General features: G+C 36.3%; 1 protein-coding gene and 1 long non-coding RNA gene across 2 annotated transcripts; both read right to left on the bottom strand.

The window, feature by feature from the left end:
* Positions 1 to 7,394: 7,394 nt before the first annotated feature.
* LOC130733796 (uncharacterized) lies at positions 7,395 to 8,217 on the bottom strand. Its single transcript, XR_009017639.1, has 2 exons — positions 7,928 to 8,217; positions 7,395 to 7,737 (listed from the first exon to the last, which is right to left on the bottom strand). It is a non-coding gene; the product is annotated as an uncharacterized LOC130733796 (long non-coding RNA).
* Positions 8,218 to 13,429: 5,212 nt separating this feature from the next.
* LOC130733795 (universal stress protein PHOS32-like) lies at positions 13,430 to 15,731 on the bottom strand. Its single transcript, XM_057586060.1, has 4 exons — positions 15,272 to 15,731; positions 14,284 to 14,393; positions 14,047 to 14,165; positions 13,430 to 13,681 (listed from the first exon to the last, which is right to left on the bottom strand). The coding sequence occupies exons 1-4, from the start codon at positions 15,447 to 15,449 to the stop codon at positions 13,606 to 13,608; spliced, it is 483 nt and encodes a 160-aa protein (XP_057442043.1). The 5' UTR covers positions 15,450 to 15,731; the 3' UTR covers positions 13,430 to 13,605.
* Between the last annotated feature and the right edge of the window lie 4,294 nt (positions 15,732 to 20,025).

Here is a 20,025-nt window from a genome sequence, read left to right as displayed (position 1 = left end):
CTCAGTATTTTGTTTTTGTCAATTTGTGCATATAAGAATTCTCATAAGCATCTTATATCAACCAACTTCATGGCAACTTATATCAAAGTGGCTGCATATGTTCTTAGTTCCACACAACTCTGTTGCACTATTTCTCCTGTTATTTTTTTGAAAATTGCTGACCTCATGAACTACAACTACTTTTGCAAAATGTAACAGAAACTGAAATGAGAATAGAGATGTGGATGTGTATCTTAGCCCTTTTAAGTTTTAACCTTTGTAGAGGAGGAGAATATGTGGAGTTTTTATTTGATATTCATTACAAGTACTACTTAGGTTTTAGTAATTAAAAGCTCTTGAGGAAAATTACTAATTGCTTAATGCTTGAATTGATTCAATTAGGAACATGTCATCTTATCATCAATCATGACTCTCTCTCTCTCTCTCTCTATGTCATGGCGCAGGAAAACATGTCATTGGATTTGGTTACTGAACTTGATTTCTTATGTCATTGGACCAGCATTTACCTCCATTGGACTGCATGATATGTGTACAATGCTAGATGATTCTTGTGTCATTTGTAGAATTCCAAATTTACACTTTAAGTTAAATTTGTGTTCAGCCATGCCCATGTATTCTAATGTTATTTGTGTTTATCCATTGCAACATCTCGATCTGACGAATGGCCTCACGGTAACAACACGAGTCTTTTCAGTGCGCTTTGTCCTCACTCGCGCATTTCTCGGGAAAACTTCCCAGGAGGTCACCCATCACGATATTGCTCCAAGGCAAGCACACTTAACCATGGAGTTCTTATCAGTTGGGCTCCCGAAAAGAAGTTGCAACTTGTTGTTATGGGTAGTACAATCAAATCTTGTATGCCCTCCTCAACTGTATAGTCCATCCCTATACAGTCTCGGAATACCTCTTGTTCGGGTGTGAAATCGGTTCATTCATGCGCCCCTCCGCCTAGAAGCCTGTCAGGAGCCGCTCCTTGTCCGTGCCTCACTGCACCGCCGATCACTCCCCGCCCTCGTCGGCCCCGGGCGTCACAGGCCCACCAGCTTCCGCTTGGTTCGTCCCCAAACCACACCGTACTGGGAGAGGTCGGCTCATTGAATCCATAAAAACAAAAGTGGCATCACTAAGTCCAAAAGCATGACTAATAACTCATTACGATCACAACATGTTCTGAAGACTACCTTCAAAATGTCATCTTTCCTATTCCTAATTTGTTGCTACACAAGTGGCAACTCATATTTTCAAAAATATTGAGCTCATTGTTATCAATCAGATCACTCCTCTATGCAAGTTCTCTGATTTTTGTTGTTCATTATGTACCTAATTGCATGGTTCTATCTTCCTTTTTCACAAGCAAAACTAGCATCAAGAACCAAATTTATGGAAAACTCTATTCCACTATTGATTAGTACATTAGAACAATCTTCAAAAGTACATTAATGAAGTCAAACACTACAAATTTTTTTTTTTCAGTTGCTTGAGTATCCTTTTACCGAAAGTCAAATATCCAAGACAACCTTTCCTTAATAACCTTCTAACTTCGACGCTAAAATTAGATTACATGGTTCCCAACTTCACTCACCCTGAATGAGAAAGATGATTGTCTAGGTAATTCAGATCTCATATACTTTGCTATGTTAGTCCAAAATATCATAATACCAAAAGATCACACCAAAATCAACAATTTCTACAAACAACTCTCAATCTCCAATGGATACCTCGAATTAACAGCGCACATAATCAACTATCAACAACTCCTTCAAAGCTTTTGAATGGAATAATGATAAGAATCACAATATGCAATATTCAAACTTTAAAAAAAAAAATTATCAATATGTGCCTCTTCATGTATATATGACAACACATGTCTTTCTCAATATTTCCCAAGAACATCGCGACAAAAAGTCTTAAGCCAAGAGTCAATTTCAGTATCATGTTAAAACTAATCTAATGTAACTAAAGTTTTCTATAAGATACAAAGCAACTTTATACGAATCTGATCCAATAAAATTGTAACAATGATCTTACGTCTCACATCCAGCCTGCCATTTTAATAAACTCAACATCTTTCGCAAATTGAAGTTTCAAAATCAATTCCAATTAAGCATTAATAACCTGGTATAAAACTTCTCTTGATTCTATTCCCAAAGATTATGAATGTCCAAAGTAACCTTTGCATCACCACCAATTTCCTAAAGCCAAATGCCACACAAGTGTTGTAAGGGTTAGAGAAAATGCTAAAGATGCTCCTACTTATGTTTATCCACGACTAGAGGAAGTTGCACCACAACCACAAGACAATCCTCCATAATATGACTTATCTCAATGCACTAATTGCACACCCTAATTTCTCCAAAGAAAGCTACATGATGAATCTTTTGACAAGCAAAACAAGGCGTAGAAAATTTATTATATAAATCTCCACAAAGCTTGAAGATTGTTCACTATAACCACCCTATGAAATCATTGTACCCAGTCTACTCTAGAAATCAAGCACTTGTGTCAAACCATCTATGACATTCTCTGAAAGAAAACAATCAATGAATCCCTATGAAAAATCAGCCATGCTAACGAAGGTGATCTCGTCACTCTCGTACGCGTAGAGTCATCAAACTGATCATCTGCTACAACTCCCAGCTGAAAAATGTTAGTTCTATTGCATGTGTGAGCATCCAAGTGCTCTCTATAGACTCTCAAAGCATCACTAATCCTATGTGGATTCTCACTTCCACTAGTACCAAAAGTAGGATAGTTAAGCTTCAAGTAACTAGTTAATGTGACCTTAGTATCTCTAGTGGTAACTACTTGTTGTTGCTATCTTCTGTCTAACCTCAAGCTATTGCTCGTAATTTCCTTATGTAGGTTGTTGCGGCCAAAAATCGCTCAGACACCTCATTGCAAATCATCTTATAATTCCTTATACCAACCGTATGTTCTGTCGTCCATGAATTTCATTACCTCAGTATAAACACCTTATGTTAGCTACATCAATGAACAACAAGCCCCAATCGACGATGGTCCTTGGCCTACACTACAACGTCGACCACTACCACCTTAAGAGGTTCTAAATAAGCTAACTCATCCTCTAATAGAAAATCAAATTTAGGTGGCATGCTCACTGAACAAAAGAATATTCATCAAATATAAGACATGACTCTGATTTTTGTGAATGAGGAACAAACTCAAATCACACTTGGAAACAACATTAAGACTCTCATGAGGCGTTAATAGCATCTTTGAAGTAAGTTGTGCCGCGGTTCACAATTTACTAGAAAGATTCTATCACCACCTCATGTCTGCAGCTAATAGGACCTACAGCCAAAGCTCTGATACCACTTGTAACATCTCGATCTGACGACTGGCCTCACGGTAACAACACGAGTCTTTTCAGTGCGCTTTGTCCTCACTCGCGCATTTCTCGGGAAAACTTTCCAGGAGGTCACCCATCACGATATTGCTCCAAGGCAAGCACACTTAACCATGGAGTTCTTATCAGTTGGGCTCCCGAAAAGAAGTTGCAACTTGTTGTTATGGGTAGTACAATCAAATCTTTTATGTCCTCCTCAACTGTATAGTCCATCCCTATACAGTCTCGGAATACCTCTTGTTCGGGTGTGAAATCGATTCATTCATGTGCCCCTCCGCCTAGAAGCCTGTCAGGAGCCGCTCCTTGTCCGTGCCTCACTGCACCGGCGATCACTCCCCGCCCTCGTCGGCCCCGGGCGTCACATCCATACCATGTATTCTAATGTTATTGATGTTTGTTGTGTAATGTAGATGACTGATTTGTCTGATGATGAGATCCACTTTAAGAATGTGTATGAAGGAATGCCTAAGGATACTGAAGCGGGTGACGATGACGATGTCATGTTTGTTCAGCACATGATTGTTTGTTCAGCCATGACATCTATTGCTTCTTAAGTGAATAAACAATTGATTTGATTAAATTTTCAATGATTTCATTCCTGTCATATGGAAACAATTTTTTTGCCATTTTACTTATGGGTTTTATTCAAGCAGGTTTACTTGGTAAAAACATCTGCCTATTTCAATTTCTGGCTTGTCTTTCTTTATTGTGTCTAAAATCATAATATATAATATATAAATGTGTGTATTATACTCAAAAGAATATGTGTCCCAGTGGTAGCATGCTTATTTATGAACTATAGGTCCAAGGTTCAAGTCTAGCAACATTTCAATAGCTGTTTATCATTTTTATTCATTTTATTGTGTATAAAATCATAATAAATATATAAATGTGCGATTTAAACACAAAAGAATCTATGTCTTAGTGGTAATGCTTATTTTTAACCTATAGGTCCAAGGTTCAAGCCCAACTAGCAATGTTTTTTTTTTAGTTTTTATGTTGCTTTGATGCCAATTCCATCAACATATAGGTAGAAGAAAAAATGAAAGAGAAACAGTCTCGTTTTTTTTTTTTTTATGCCAATGCCATTCCTAATAAAAAAAGTTTAAGTTTATTAATCAATTTATAAGGATTAAGAACTTTGGCAATGGTTGACCTGAAACACTTTGTAATGATCGCTTTATAAAGATTAAGGACTTTGTCGATGGTTGACCTAAACCATTTGTAATGATCGCTTTGAATCGTTTAAGGGTCACCCTATAGTGATTAGCAACAATCGCTTTATAAGGATTAAGGACTTTGTCGATGGTTGACCTAAACCATTTGTAATGATCGCTTTGAATCGTTTAAGGGTCACCCTGTGGTGATTAGCAATGATTGCTTTATAAGGATTAAGGACTTTGTCGATGGTTGACCTAAACCATTTGTAGTGATCGCTTTGAATCGTTTAAGGGTCACCCTATAGTGATTAGCAACGATCGTTTTATAAGGATTAAGGACTTTGTCAATGGTTGGCCTAAACCATTTGTAATGATCGCTTTGAATCGTTTAAGGGTCACCCTATAGTGATTAGCAACAATCGCTTTATATTATTCAATTACATATTCAAGAATTTTCCTGAAGTGATTAGTAATGATCACTTTATATCGATAAGGGATTTAGTCGATATTTTCTTAGAGTGATTGGTAATGATCACTTTATATCGTTTAAGAACTATGTCTAGTGTTAACTCATGGGACTTGGTAGTGGTCTCTTTATATAGTTTAAGGGCATAGTCTAGGGTTGACCCGTAGAACTTGGTAGTGATCGCTTTATATAGAGTAAGGTCTAGGGTTGACCCATTGACCTTGCATTATAACAAATATAATGTTACTCACCTTGACTTTAATTATATAATAACGAGAATATTCTATTAAAAGTAAATGTGGCGTAGAGGTATGAAATGTAACTACTACGTATGATGTCCTGACTTCGATTCCTAATTGGTGCTATTTTTTTGAGGAATAGAACTCAAGTCAAAGCATATGCAGGCAAAGAGTTACCACTAAACCAACATGGTTTAATTGTATTATTTGGCTGACTTCGTCGAGGGTTTCCTTATAACACTTGGAGTGATCGTTTTTAGGTTGATTAATGACTTAGACTAGGGTTGACCTCTATAAGACTTCGTCGAGGGTTTCCTCATAGCACTTGGAGTGAAAGCGATTAGTTTGATTAAGGACTTAGTCTAGGGTTGATCTCTATAAGACTTTGTCGAGTATTTCCTTATAACACTTGGAGTGATCGCGATTAGATTGATTAAGGACAATACTCCACTATATATTGAGACTATGCAATTTAAATTTTATTTCAGAAATTAAAGAAAATAATTTTAATACTTTTTAATGAATTTTAAAAATATAGTTTATAAAAAAATATTAAGGATATATTTTTAAATTGTATTCTATAGCTGTTTTAAAATTTGTAAGCACATTTTTTATTGAAAAAATATAGAAGATCTAAAAGATCCGAAATAATTATTTTGCTTATATAAATCATAGGTCTAAATTAAAAACAAAGTTCTTTTAAAATATTTTTATAATAACTATTAAAAATGTATAAATGCAAAACAAACTGTAATTTTAGGCGCTCAAAGTTAGCGCTAAATTAACTAGCATACCATGATTCAAAGTTTGATATGAATGGGATTGTGAACACTTTCTGTATACATTTCTAACAATTAACATTCATATCCATATTATACTTAACCATGATCACCGAACATGAGATTATCAGAGAACATGGTCCAATTGAATTTCAGTCTTATTATGACATTTAGAAAACTTGTTACTTTTACTTTTCTTTCCACTGATTGTTACTAGAATCATGATACGGTTCAAGAAATACGGACGGCAATAGAAGAAACTGGTGAAGATCAGTTTGATCAGGGGTCCTGCAAATGTAGAATAAAATGGAGAAACAACTAATGAAGATGAGAAACAAATTGAGGGGTTAACTTCTGTAAAGGAAATCTTATCAAATTAAAGGAAATAAAAATCCAGCTCCAAACAGCCAAAGAGATGAGTGCTTGAGAGAGAGATACTTTTAAGTTTAAACCATGAGGAAGCACTGTTCAAGGCTCAAGATTCATGTCTGTATGGGTTCAGATTAGCTTTTATATGCTCACCCACCAAAACACTATCATTTTCGCTACACCTGTTTCTATTTATGCTATTTTAGCTCCTAACATTTTCTGCTATTGCCTTGAACCTCAGGCATGGCATTTTTCATGTTTGGGTGGTCTAGGATTTTGTTCTTCCTGTCATTTTTATTTTCCTTTCATGTTTGTACTCAAGTTGAATGCTCGTGGGTCATTTTCATTCTATTTGCCCAATTTTCCTATCTATATGTGATTTTTTTATTTAAATCGCATGTATTGTAATTATATAATAGTTATCTTTTACTATTAGATTTTATTTTCTTGTAATTGCTTTCTTTGGATTTTATAGGCACTTGATAGAGGAGCCAGAGAAAGCAATTTGTTGAGGTTGACCAAAGCGACCGTTACATGTATTCAAGTGACGAAGGTGTTTTACACTAAACGAACGATGAGAAGCTATGAGCTGAACTTTAGAAACATCTTTCTGAAAATTGTATTTCTTTTAGAAGCAAGAGAACGAAAAACCTACTCCAAGAGAATGAAAGATACTGGAGAGCTTAAGCTGTCAACTGCATTCAAGAAGCTAAGAGGAGACTTGGAAGGAATGGAGAGTCTAAAGAATTCATATCATGATTAGTTTCATATCATGGAGACTCACTTTTATGTTTACCCTTGTAGCCTTTCCTTAACGGTACAAATATTCTATGTAACAGTTTTCAAATATGATCTTATACAAGATAGAATTGCGACTTTTTAGCTCTTTCTTGGTGAAGATTGAGTTAAAATATGTTCGTACACAATTTTTTTCTATCTTTATTAAGAGCTTCTTTTCTTTACCTTTCTTATTAATGCAGCAACAATGTTAAACTAAATTTATGGTCTTAAAAGTCAAGAACAAGTATTACATTACTAAAGTTGATGGTTCCTTGGCAAAGTTACAGTTGGAGATGTATATTTTGCTTTCATGCTATTTTGAAGCCTCATGTTATATAGAGGTAACCTGGTTGTAACAGTTGGAGATGCATGCATAACAGTACTTTTGTATCAATTGTCAAGTATGAAAAGTTCATGAAGGATTGGATTTCAAAGTCTCAGTTCATAAACAGTTTTTAGGCCAGCAAACCAAATATTTATGACTAACAATCTTCAACAACTGTAATTGTAGCAGGGCATGTTCAATTCTTCTCCAAGCAGGGCATGTTTCATCAAGCCATCTCCTTTCACCTTGATGCTGAACATAGAAATAAGAGGTACTGAGATTGAATTTATACCAGTTCAAGTGTTCAACATCCAAAATAAGGATTTAAGTCCAATCAAATTGATGGAAACAAAGGTATTAATGGGAAAAGGGTATCTCAGTATTAAAATTTGTAAACAAAGGTACAACTGCACAATTGACAAACAAGAGATTCAACCATTACCTTAAGGGCAAGATGTGGAAAAGGGCCTGACGTGATCGCTTCAGTGTGAAAATCGCACTGATGCTAGAGTTTAGGGAAGAAACGATGACGGATGAAGAAAAGGGATAGAAGGGAGGCTGGAAGAAACGATGACGATGCCCATTGTCCTACGGCTGTGGCGGACGTGAACGACGCCGTCGACAACAAAGGAGGCTGGCGGCACAAGAAGAAGATGAACATGGAACATCAAATGATATATTTACCAAATGAATTTTTGATTATGTTATGTTAAATTATAGGCTTAATTCCAATTTGGGCCCCTGATGTTTCATAAATGTGCGATCTGCACCCCTCGTGTATAAACGTGCGGTCAAGGTCCCTAACGTTTCTAAAATGTGCGATTAACGTCCTTCCGTTAGGTTCCGTCTGTTGACCAAACGGAATGCTGACGTGGCATTTATTTAATTTCTAATAAAAAAATAAAATATTAAAACTTAATAATAATAAAAATGAAAAATCTCTCATCACAATCTCACTCACTTAGTTTTCTCTCTCTCCCTCATTCACGCTTCTTCTTCTTTCTTCTTTTTTCATCTTTCTCCTTCCTCCTTCCATGGCTTCCTCAACCTGACCTCACCCCACAACCCCAAATCTCTCAGACTCGTTCTCTCTCTCTCGATCTCGCTCTGGATCTCGCTCTCTCCTCTGGATCTCGCCCTCTCTCTCTCTCTCTCTCTCTCTCTCTCTCTCTCTCTCTCTCTCTCTCTCTCTCTCTCCTCTGGTTGGTTAGGTGGCGGTTGCAGGTGGGTGGGGTGGGTTTGTTGAGGTTGCAGGTTGGTTGAGTGTTGATTGGGGTGAGGTATGGGTTAAGGGTGGCGGTTGCAGGTGCGTGGGGGTGGGTTTGTTGAGGTTGCAAATTGATTGGGGTGAGGTTAGGGGGTGATTGCAGGTGGGTGGGAGAGGGAGGAGGCTGCAGGTTGGTTGGGTGTTGATTGGAGATTTTATCTTCTGGGAGGGACAGAAGGTACGGTCTTGGCATAATTTGGCTTTCCACTATTTGGCTAATTTGGCACACTAGAAATAGTGTGATTTTTGAAGAAAAGGTGCTAAAGTGGTCGGGATCTCTTGATTCAATCCAATATAGATCTTGGCTATGGCTAAGGGGGAAAGTAAAAGGTTTCCATTTTTCTCAATATGAATGGATGTCCAATCCTCTGCACTGTTTGGGATCACTATAGCCTTGGAGATTAAGGGTGTTTATTCGCTGCCCATATCCTTCACAAATGGTGCTCGTTGCTGCAATATTTGCACAGGATATTCCCACCCTTATTTGCTATTGTTGATCCTTATTGTTGTCTATTATCTTGGATGGTGGTGCGTGTTTTTCTTGCTGTGGATGTAGTCTTTCTAGGCTTTTTGATTCTTTGATATGTATTAGCTGCTTGATCTATTTGGTGTCTTTTTGTTTCTTGTATTTGGGCTTGAAGTAGTACTTCTTTTCAATGCATTAACAAATCTGAGTTTGAGTTTTTTGTTTTGATTAGGGAAGTTGAAGAAAATGAGTTAGATGTTGAAGATGAAGAGAAGCTTCTGGATAAATTTTTGCTTTGAAATAATTTTTATTTTTATGTTTTGAAATAACGTTGAAATAATTTTATTTGAAAAATAAATTTTTAATTAATTAAATAATGTCACGTCAGCATTTTCCGTTTGGTCAACTGAGGAACCAAACGGATTTGGACGGAAAGGCGTTAATCGCACGTTTTAGAAACGTTAGGGACCTTGACCGCACGTTTTATACACGGGGGGTGCGGATCGCACATTTATGAAACATCAGGGGCCCAAAGTGAAATTAAGCCTAAATTATATTTGAATTTTCAAAATTATAAAATAAAAGATAATTTAAATAATTATGGGAATAAAATGTGAAATTGTAAAAGTATAGGGACTACAATTCGAAACTTAAACTTACAAATGCAAACACATGACGTGGCCATGATATGGCAATAAGAGTACACTACACTAGGGGTTATTGTATTGATCACTATAAGGGGGCATGACTCTTGTTTAAAACACAAATAGCATTTTTAAGCTTGCCTACTTTTTTTTGTTGACTCACTAAATCATGTATATAAAGGGTGCGGTACAAGAATTGATCTGAGAGAGATTGAAACACCATAGCAAAAGAAATGGGCTGTTGTGGCTCAAAAGAAGAGTCTGATGGCACACAAGCAGCCAACCATACTGCTGCTGCTGCATCATCAAGGGATGAAATGCTTCCGCAGGACACAACCTTTGCACAAGACACAAACACAAACACAAGTCATGCTGAGTGTGGAGGTCATCAGAGCGGTGCAGCATGTGGAGGTGGAGGTGGTGGTGGCGGCTGTTGAAAATAATACATGCTATAAGTTTGAGAATAATGTCCATCTCAGGTGTAGTTTTATTAGTATTCAGCAATAGCTAGTTTGATAGTGTTTGTTAAGTTTTATTTGTAATGTTGCTAATTAGTTGATGTTTTATTACCATGATTGTAAAAAAAATTACTACTATAATGAAGGATGATTATTGGTATGCTTGCTTTTTATTCTTCTAAATTTATGAAGGAAATTATATAAGAGTGAGGCGTGGGTGAGGTGAGAGCTTGGAATTGAGAGAGGCAGAGAGTGAGGCTTGGGTGAGAGGCAGAGACAAAGACATTAACAACCACCAGTTTGCAATCACGATTTCAACCATCAACGTTTCCGGTTGCTGCCGCTACCGTGCCTTTGTCAAGTTGCATCTCTGCCAGTCGTGATTAACAATTGCTCAAAGGAGAGAAAAACAGAGAAGTTTCAAAGATGATAAGATAAAAAGTGGGTGGCAGGGACAAAGTTTAGAAGAAAAAATAAAATAAAAGAAAGGAACATCAGTGCATTCAACTGTTCAAAAACGCGTGGCTCACATCTCATGATATCTATATGTTTTTTTTTTTCTCTTGAAACTGATATAATTAAATGGCAATCGTGCATTGACTTGAAACTGTGATAATTAAATGGTAATCATGCGTTTTGTTTCCTTTATAATTATTCCATCGGTTGAAATACCCATTTATTCAAATATATAACTTTTTAATGTGATAAAACTCTATTGGCATCACTATACTATACACAAACTTTAAATTTTTAAAGTAAATTTAAGTTTAAATCAAATTATATATACAACCGACTATGTATACTTTGCGTACAGCGTACTCGTACCATGTACCGAAGCGTATGACGAACCAATTAATTATGATTGTACCTATATGTTTGGGTGTCCCCGAATGATAACTCAAGTGGTAAGAACTAGAGACATAAGGGTGGGGTGAGATGAAAGGTGAAGGGTCCCGGGTTCGAACCTGGAGGAGGGGGATTAATTTAGTAACATTTCTAACGATTAACATTCGCCTATAAAAAGAAACCTATATGTTTGGGTTGAGTGTTTAATTGAGAATTGCAACAGGCTATTCACATCACAACACCGCAACACCTGCAACTGCGACCACAACCGCAATGTAAAGTCTTGAATCCGACGTCAAGTGTGGGTAGTTAAGCTTAAGCTTAACCTTGCCCAGGCTCTACAAAAGTCCTGGCTCCGCCACTGCATACATGCATAACATAACTAGTGAAATGTTATTTTCATTGTTTATCAAACAAAACAAAAATTACCGGGTGCCTCATGGTGATTTACGGCAGCCTGTTCCGACTCCAGCAGCTGTTTCCGGCAGAGTTTCAAAGCTGCACAATCGTGTGTTGCGATTATGAGAGGCACGTTGTGGTCATATCCTAAAAAAAAACCTCTCGTTGAATGGGTAGTAAGAGTACTGAATGGTATTTAAGGGAAGCACACTCAGCAGCTATGGGGTACCTGGGTACCTTGGTAGCTGGAAATGCCTTTTATTTTTGTTTCATCCATTCTTTGAACCCAATTGACGCATTCAAACTGATAAAATTTAATTTTTAAGTAAATTACATAAGTTATTTATAACAAAAATCTTCATATTATTTTAAGGTAATTGTAGTTAATAACCCTTATAAAACCATCCTGTATACCAATAATTTAGTGCTCTGATTTATATTTAACACACTCCAACGGTCCAACCTAGTTTGCATTTGATGGGTAGATGGAAATATTAGGTAGAAATGTGAAGTGGGTTGTGGGCTGCACTCCCACTAGTCTTTCTGGAATTTGCTTCGCCCATGTTTGACACTTCTTATTCCGAACATTCTCATTTAACCAAACCTTTCATCCAAAGATTTGATTCAATCTTATTGTAAAAGGATAAATATATCTTCACATCTCACTTTTGAGGTGTGGAGAGGTGGAAGAAGAGAAAAATAGAAAGAAATGAGAGAAAGTAAAGATGTGATATGTGATTTGATTAATAAAGAAGAGAAAAATAAAGAGAATAGAGGTGGAAAAGAAGTGAAGAGGGACGAAGTCTTCGGTGGGTTAGTTGAGAGGTGTACCACCGTGATACACTTACTGTTTTCAAGGTAAAAGTCGGAAATATCCTCATCTTCCTCATTATTTCCTTGTCTATCCCTTCATCAGAAAGAAAAAAAAAACCTAAATACACAAGTACACAACTGCCTAAAATTCGCCCCCTCTCCATCGAGAATCTATTTTTCCACCATTTTTTCTCTTTCAAGTGCATTATGCATCATCACTCCACGTTTAGGAGGGAAAAGAAGCAACAGATCTGGTTCTCTCCTTCTCCGTCTTCTCTTAAAAACATAAATTTATGGGTTCTTTCAATTCTTAATTTTGTGATTTCTTATTAAATATTGTTTATGAATTGCTGGTGGCTTTGGGTTGACATAGGAATAATTGCATGTGCACATGATTCAGTTGCTTAGCACGGTGTTGGGTATGGAGGTGAGGGGAAAAAGGGAAACGGTGGAGGGGGATGGGAGGGAGAGAAGGAAGAGCCGAGGAGCAAGGTTCGCCATCGGAGAAGTGGTGGGGCAGTGCCGGCGAAGGTGCCGCCGGAAATGGATGATAATTATGGACCCAAAAAAAGAAATTTATCAGTAAAGTCTAAGCTTTTTCCTCAATTTTTATTTTGATTTGATATTCAGTTTGAGTGTTATTAGGGTTGAAGTGAAATATTTGGTGAGAAAGATCAAACACAGAAAAGAAAGAGAGGAACGCAAGGTAGGGAGGGAGAGAGAGAAAAAACCCAGAAGAAAAAGGATGGGTTGTTGCTTGTTGATGATGGTAAGGATATTTTAGTAAATTCAGACTTCTACTAAAATTAATCTCAACCATTCAATTTTATATTATTTTATCCAATGGTTATTTTTCAACTGCACCACCATGAGACAGTTTTTAACTGTACCACCGAAGCCAATACCGTGAAGAGGGGTGTATAAATCAAAACTCAATTGTAAATTAAAAAGATTTGACTAGCAATATGGCACATACCTACCCATCATCATGATATATATATATATATATATATATATATATATATGTAACAAAGAGACAAAGTAATGATGATTACCAAAACAACCAAATTTTCAATTACTCAATGCAAACCATTTTATAGGGTACAGTACTTAAGTTTCATCACAGCTGTCATTCATTCCCCTGTCCAAGTGCATCTATATCATTCAAACTTCCATATTTTCTTCACACATAAATTCATAATCGGATCAATGTCTGCAACTGGAGGTTTACTTTCCCTTAACCACTGTGACTGGGCAAGAAGCATTTGTCACCACATGCTTGCTTACACTGCCCATTAACACCCTGAAAGAAGAAAAAAAATTACCTGTTTCAATTACCTCTTTGAATCACATTAAATGGATAAATCATGTCAAATTCCACAAATTGATGTTGATAAAGTCAGAAAGATAAATGGCAACAATTTTTTTTTTCTTTTTACCAGCACTAAGGGATAGAATTTTTTTATCCCCAATTCGTGTCTCATCTTCTAGTCTCACTAGTTAAATCTTTCCATATCAGGTAAAAACCACCAATCTAAATGTATAACCACCTCATGTAAATATATCATGTGTTTTTTCAATTTGACGGTCAAAATTTAATTAATGGAACAGAAAATGAGACGAGGATCAGGACAAGTATTTTGCTATAAGATAGTGGGTGCTTGGTACCTTTTAATGGGACCTAGTCCCCTGCTTCCAACAACCAAAGAGTCCAGATGAAGATCTTCCACAGCACTGCACAACTTTTCTCTTGGATCTCCCCAGTAAACCTTTGCCATTGCTTTTGCCTGATTCAAAACACCAACAAAAACACACAAATTTACCATGTTTGTGTTTGTTACACCATGTTGTTCATATGGTAGTAACTGCAGAAGAAAGTAACACAATTAGAAACATCATAAATACCCCTTTAGTCCTGGAGGCAGTGTCAAGGATATCTATGACTTCAGGATCCCTAGCAATCCCATATTGCTTTGTGAAGTTTATCTCCCTCAGTTCTTCCATAGGTACCAAAGCTGCAAACCCCATAACCAAACAAAACATAGAATATGTCATGCATAAACACAACTTCATCACATCCAAAATCAAAATAGACATATATAACATGGTTACTACTAAATACTGTCTTTAAGGCACTGATTAAGGAATCAAAAGATGAAAAATACAATGTTTAATGTATAAGTTGTTGGTGATTTTAGTATCATCAATAGGTTTTAGTAGTAATGTGATTTATTGTAGGCCGATGCGATTATGCGTTAAGCTCGGAAACGAGTTAGGGTAGTGCGGAGTGCACGCTTGTTGGACCAACGCATAATTGACCGCGATTAGATTGCGGGGTTCCAAGGGGCGGAGCCCCTGGCTGGGGTCATTCTGTTTCATTAACCGTTTTCGGTTTCTGAAGCAAATTCCTTTATAAGGAGTTATCTAGCCTCAGTTTCAAAATACAGAAAACAAAAAACGATATCTCTCTACATTCTGATATGTTCTCATTTTGCCTGAAGCAGATTGTTCTTCAAGAATTATCCCAACAAGGATTTCGTGAACCCAGGCAAGAATAGGGTCGAAATACTTTGTTCGGAAAGTGTACGAACACGATTATTTGAAGTTATCCAGGATTATCATACTCAAATTTCTAACATAAGTAACTTACAAAACTAGAAATTCTAAAAAAGAAAGTTCAATTTTTTTGTATAATTAGTGTCTTTGGAGACTTAGTTAGCATTTGTCATGATATATTTTAAAATTCGACTTACGCCTAACTTTGAATCAAAATCTAAGATGTGGGTGAGGGTTGTTTGACTTTATATGACGACTTATATAGTTATATCTTTAGTTAATATGAGACATCTCAATAGTACAAACACAAAAGAAAGGAAAGAAAGAGGAAACTAACGTGAACCATTTTCCGCAAATAGCTCCTTTCGGGTGTGATCAGCATTAGGAGGCTCAACATTGATGATGATGATTTGATCACCTCTGTTGATGAGATTATCAACGGCCCATCGAAGGGCTAATTTGCTGGTAGGAGAGAAATCCATGGCTATTCCAACTATGCGAGTCTTTGTTGCCATCTTTGTCAGGTGGTGGTTTTGGCAAGAACTGAAAGCTTGAGTTCCCTTTTACAGTTGGTGTTTGGTTCAGGGGAATTGTTAATTTGGCGGCTAAGTTACTGGTTTTGGAATGAACAGGATAAGAACGTTCCTGAAAGAGCTAGTTCAAAGAGAGGGAAAGGAATCAGATGAAGTTTGCTTAGTTTGAAACTTGAATGTCAAGACATGGTGATGCAAAGGTGATTTGGACTTTGGAATATGGCATAAATGTTAAAGGCACAAAAGTCAGTGAACGTTGCTTTCCAAACAGTTTACCACATAGAAAAATACCAAGTGTATGCCATGTTGTGCCATGTCCTGTGATCCTGTCTTATCCAGCCTATTCATCTTTCTTTCATTGTTTAGCGCCCTCTAATTGCTTGCTTTGATTTATTAGCTGACAAGATAGACATTGCTAGAAAAAAAGCTAGGAAAATTCTTCTTCTCGAGATCATTGTTTTTTTATATTTAATAACAGCAGATGTAAAAAAAAATAAAGAGAATAAAGAATCTTATGCTAAGGTTTACTTTGTTAAAGGTTCTTTTGTTATTATTACTTTTTGAAGTCTTTGTTATTATTATTAGAAAGAAGAAAGCTAGAAAACTCTCCACCTTGCCTACCTATTATTAGACTTTTAACTGTTGAAAATCTAATTCAGATTTGATTGTAACTCAGACCAAATGAAAATTTGGATTTTTAGCAGTGAAAAAGTCATTATGTATGTTCTGGACGACTAAATAGTTGTTAGGGTCAATAACTCAATATCATCCTGGTCTATCTAAGGAATTTATAATCAAGTGAACGATATATTAGTTGCTCAGGACGATCAAAGCAAAATTTATCTTGTTCAATAAGTAGTCGAGCTAAAGCAAATCTAGCCTATTTAAACATCTAAATGTTGTCCAAGTGTAGTCCTTATCTCAAGTTATCCACGATCACTTCACTAAGACGGGTGCCTCAATCACATACCATACCACACTCTATCAATATAGGTTAAATCTTTTAATTACATAAGCATTATTCATTTTATGATGATGTTCTTTTTGGACTTTGAGTTTTCTCTCTCTCTCTGATCACAAACTGAGCTGAGTGTTGGAGTGTCTTATGCAGTTACCTCCCCATTCGTGCTTCATCATGGACAATCAACTCACCACCGCGTGCAAAGCATAGAACCATCACAAGAAGACTAGTGGGATCCACATCTCGATTTCTTGAAGAGCATTTGGTGTTTGTGGGAAAAACAATAAATTCTCATCGAAATGATTGGAATTCAATGTAGACAACACTCTGGAAAAGATTCACCTTTAAAGTAGCATTCACTTGGAATACCACAATCGGAGCATGCTGATAGTCCAACTCCTCAAAAACAAATTGGAAACCATATTCCAATGTTAGACGAATTTGTCAAGAGAATTGAGGAACAACAATGACTCGAAAAAGTCAGTTCACGCATCACGTATTCATAGCCATAGTCATCATGCGGAGAAGTCTCCCGATAGGAACACTCTCCATGTACGAAATAGAAAATGAGATGAACCTAAATGCAACCGTGCAAGAATTTGAACTCATTTCAAGGGGGAATCATGTCAAACTATGGCATACTAGCTAAAATTCAAAATCCATTTTTTATGAATATGATCTCAATTGACATTCTCAAAAGCTTCAGAAAGCCAACAGGAATAGAGCCTTGCATTGGAGAGATTGATCCAACAGAGCATTGAGATGTTTTTCTAACTTCCATGTCTTTCATGGAAGCTTCTAATGCTTTGGTATGTCGTATATGACTTTGAGGAAAGCAGTTTTGTGATGGTTTCAATCACTTCCTCCTAATTCAATTAGAGACAGGGTGAACTGTCAACACAATTCATCTATCATTTCATCACCATCAAAGTATTACCAAAAACATAACACACTCTAGGAAAGTTAAAGAAGAGAAAGAATGAGTCGTTTTATGATTTTCTTACGAATTTCAAGAAGGAAGCTATCTTAGTCCCAAATACTTGGTCACAAAAACCAAGCTCCACTTGCCATGTGAAGCAATCTGGGTGGCAACTCCATTCCATACCTCCTTTTCTAAATCATATCACTGCCACTTGATATGGCAGAATTCTGGATAAGGGCGATAAAGTACATAAACATGAAAGATATCTTCTTTCGGTTGATGGGATAAAAGAATGAGAATAGTGAAATGAAGGACAAAGACAGAAAAGAAACATAATTTGACCGAGAAAACCACTACAAGGTGAGATTTGAGAATTATGCCCTCAAAAATATGTAGAGAGATAATGAAAATTGCATTTGCCCGAGTACTTCGACCTCCTCGGATCAAGAAACCTCAAAAACATCTTGTTAATTCAAGATATTGTGATTTCCATTAAAGCCATTGCCATTACACAGATGAATACATTTAGCTCAAAGACATAATTGAACTTATGATTCAATAAGGTAAATTTATGAATAAGTGAAGAAATGCTATGGCTCTAGAGGGAGATTGGCACAACAAAGTATACAAGATGGGATCTCGAAGTACTTTAAATTGAGATTCTGGAGGATATGATAAGGAAAATCGCTCTCCAAAGAAATCCATACGAGCAAGTTAATATAAAACTTATTATTGGGATTTCATCACCATTCAAATTTGAAAACATACTGGAGACTAAAACCAGTGATTTGAATTTTATGGGATGAAAACCCATGAAACATTTTAACAAGGACTTAAAGTAGCAACCTCATATGTTACATGGAGAAAAAAATTAAGCCTGAACTCCACGTCAGCATCCTAATAATCATCCTAGACAACACCATGTTAACTAGCATGTGACGTGGTGCTTACGTGACACTGTCCACTAGATGACCGTCGGTCACCTAAACATTTAACGGTTTTCCACTACTAGCATGAACTAAATTCAAAATTTAAAATTTCAAAAAGAAGATAAACTGATGGAAAAATATTACAGGAATCAAAAGCTAAAAATAAGTATGTTAAAAATTATTATAATTGGGGATGTAAAAAACGTATGTAGGTCATGAAATATAATGTGATTGTATTTGTAAGTATTACTCAACTTATATTAAACTCCTCTTAAACTAGAAATGGGTGATTCTTCAGTCTTGTAAAGCAGCAAGAAATGAAAATAAAATACAATTTGAATTTTAAAACTATTTTTACAATTCGACCTGTTATTTGTCCTTTTTTTATTTTTAGATAAGTAGGTCTTCAAATTGTCCTCGAATGATAGCTCAAGTGGTAAGAGTTAAGGGACATGTGAATTGAGTGGGAAAGGTCCAAGAATTAATTCTTGAATGATACAATTTATTTTTCTGATGTAAAAAAAAATATGTCTTCAAATTTGGGAAAAATTTATTAAGGTCATCTAAAAAGTGGTGTAAGGTTGCACATGAGCCTTTTGACCGGGTACATCAGGTTTTTTGCATTTTCTTTTATTTTTGAAAAATAAAATAGTTATTATATTATACAATGTTTAAGTTAATAATTAGAGAATAATTAGGGTTAGTTTAAAATTAACCCAGGTGATTGATGCGTGTTTTTTTTTTTTCTTATGTTCTAATTCAATTCATGAATAATTAACCAACCAAACAAAATTGTTTCTTTCCAAACCTCCCTTTATCTTATGTTTCTATCCATTCATCATAAATTTTTAGGCTGTGGAACATCATGTTAGATGATGAAGATCTGAAACCCAGCGTCAACATCGCCGTCGCGCCGCTCTACTCCGCAGCTGTCAACAACCCCCACCACCGAAAGCCACCCACACCCAACCTCACCTCACCTCACCTCATCCCCACCGCAACCGACCCCCACCTCAGATCTGAAACCCAGCCTCACCGTCGGGCCGCTTTGCTCGCCGCAGTCACCAACCCCACCACTGGAACCCAACCCCCACACAACCTTTATCTCTGATTTCCGTCCAAAAATCGATGGTTTGTTCTTCACTGTCTTATCCATCTTCGTCTTCTTCTTGTTAGGACCATGAATGATGAAAACCCAGTGATTGAGGATTGGAAGAAACAGAGATGTGGTACATAGGCTAAGATCTGCCATGGTGACTGCTAAAATAAAAGCTCCAAACTCCAAAGACTCCAAGTTAGTACATTCTATGATGTAACTATATATTTAAATCAACTGTATTACTTTGAACAAAAAAAAAAATTCAAATGCATTACATAAATTATATATGTGAAACATGAACTGTGAACTGTGCTCTCGACCAATTCAAGTATTCAATATTCAATATATAGTGTAGTATTACCAGATTCACTCACTCAAAATGTAAGAAAACCAACATTTATACTTTTACAAAAAGAAAGCCAAACGCTTTTGACTCGAAGGGAATCATTACAATACTTATATTTTCTTTAGGCAGAAGCTGTTAGATACTCAGTTGATAAATTTACAAACCTTTATCATGAAAGAAAATACTAATAATTACTTTTTAATATATTCTTTTATGTTTGACTAGGTGTTTACACTGATTTTTGGTAAACAAATAGAATCCAAAAGCAATTTAAGGACCGGATTCGGAGTCCTTTCTGGGT

This window comes from Lotus japonicus, chromosome 1 (assembly GCF_012489685.1).
Source record: "Lotus japonicus ecotype B-129 chromosome 1, LjGifu_v1.2".
NCBI lineage: Eukaryota > Viridiplantae > Streptophyta > Magnoliopsida > Fabales > Fabaceae > Lotus > Lotus japonicus.
This window is presented reverse-complemented; position numbering and strand designations above follow the sequence as displayed.

Bases quoted from the DNA above. Each gene is read 5' to 3' on its own strand.
- LOC130733795 (XM_057586060.1), bottom strand. From the start codon at position 15,449: ATGGCAACAAAGACTCGCATAGTTGGAATAGCCATGGATTTCTCTCCT. The intron at 14,394-15,271 runs GTTAGTTTCCTC...TGGGGTTTGCAG, and splicing joins ATTTGCGGAAAATGGTTCAC to CTTTGGTACCTATGGAAGAA. The intron at 14,166-14,283 runs GTATTTATGATG...GTTTTGAATCAG, and splicing joins CTGCCTCCAGGACTAAAGGG to GCAAAAGCAATGGCAAAGGT.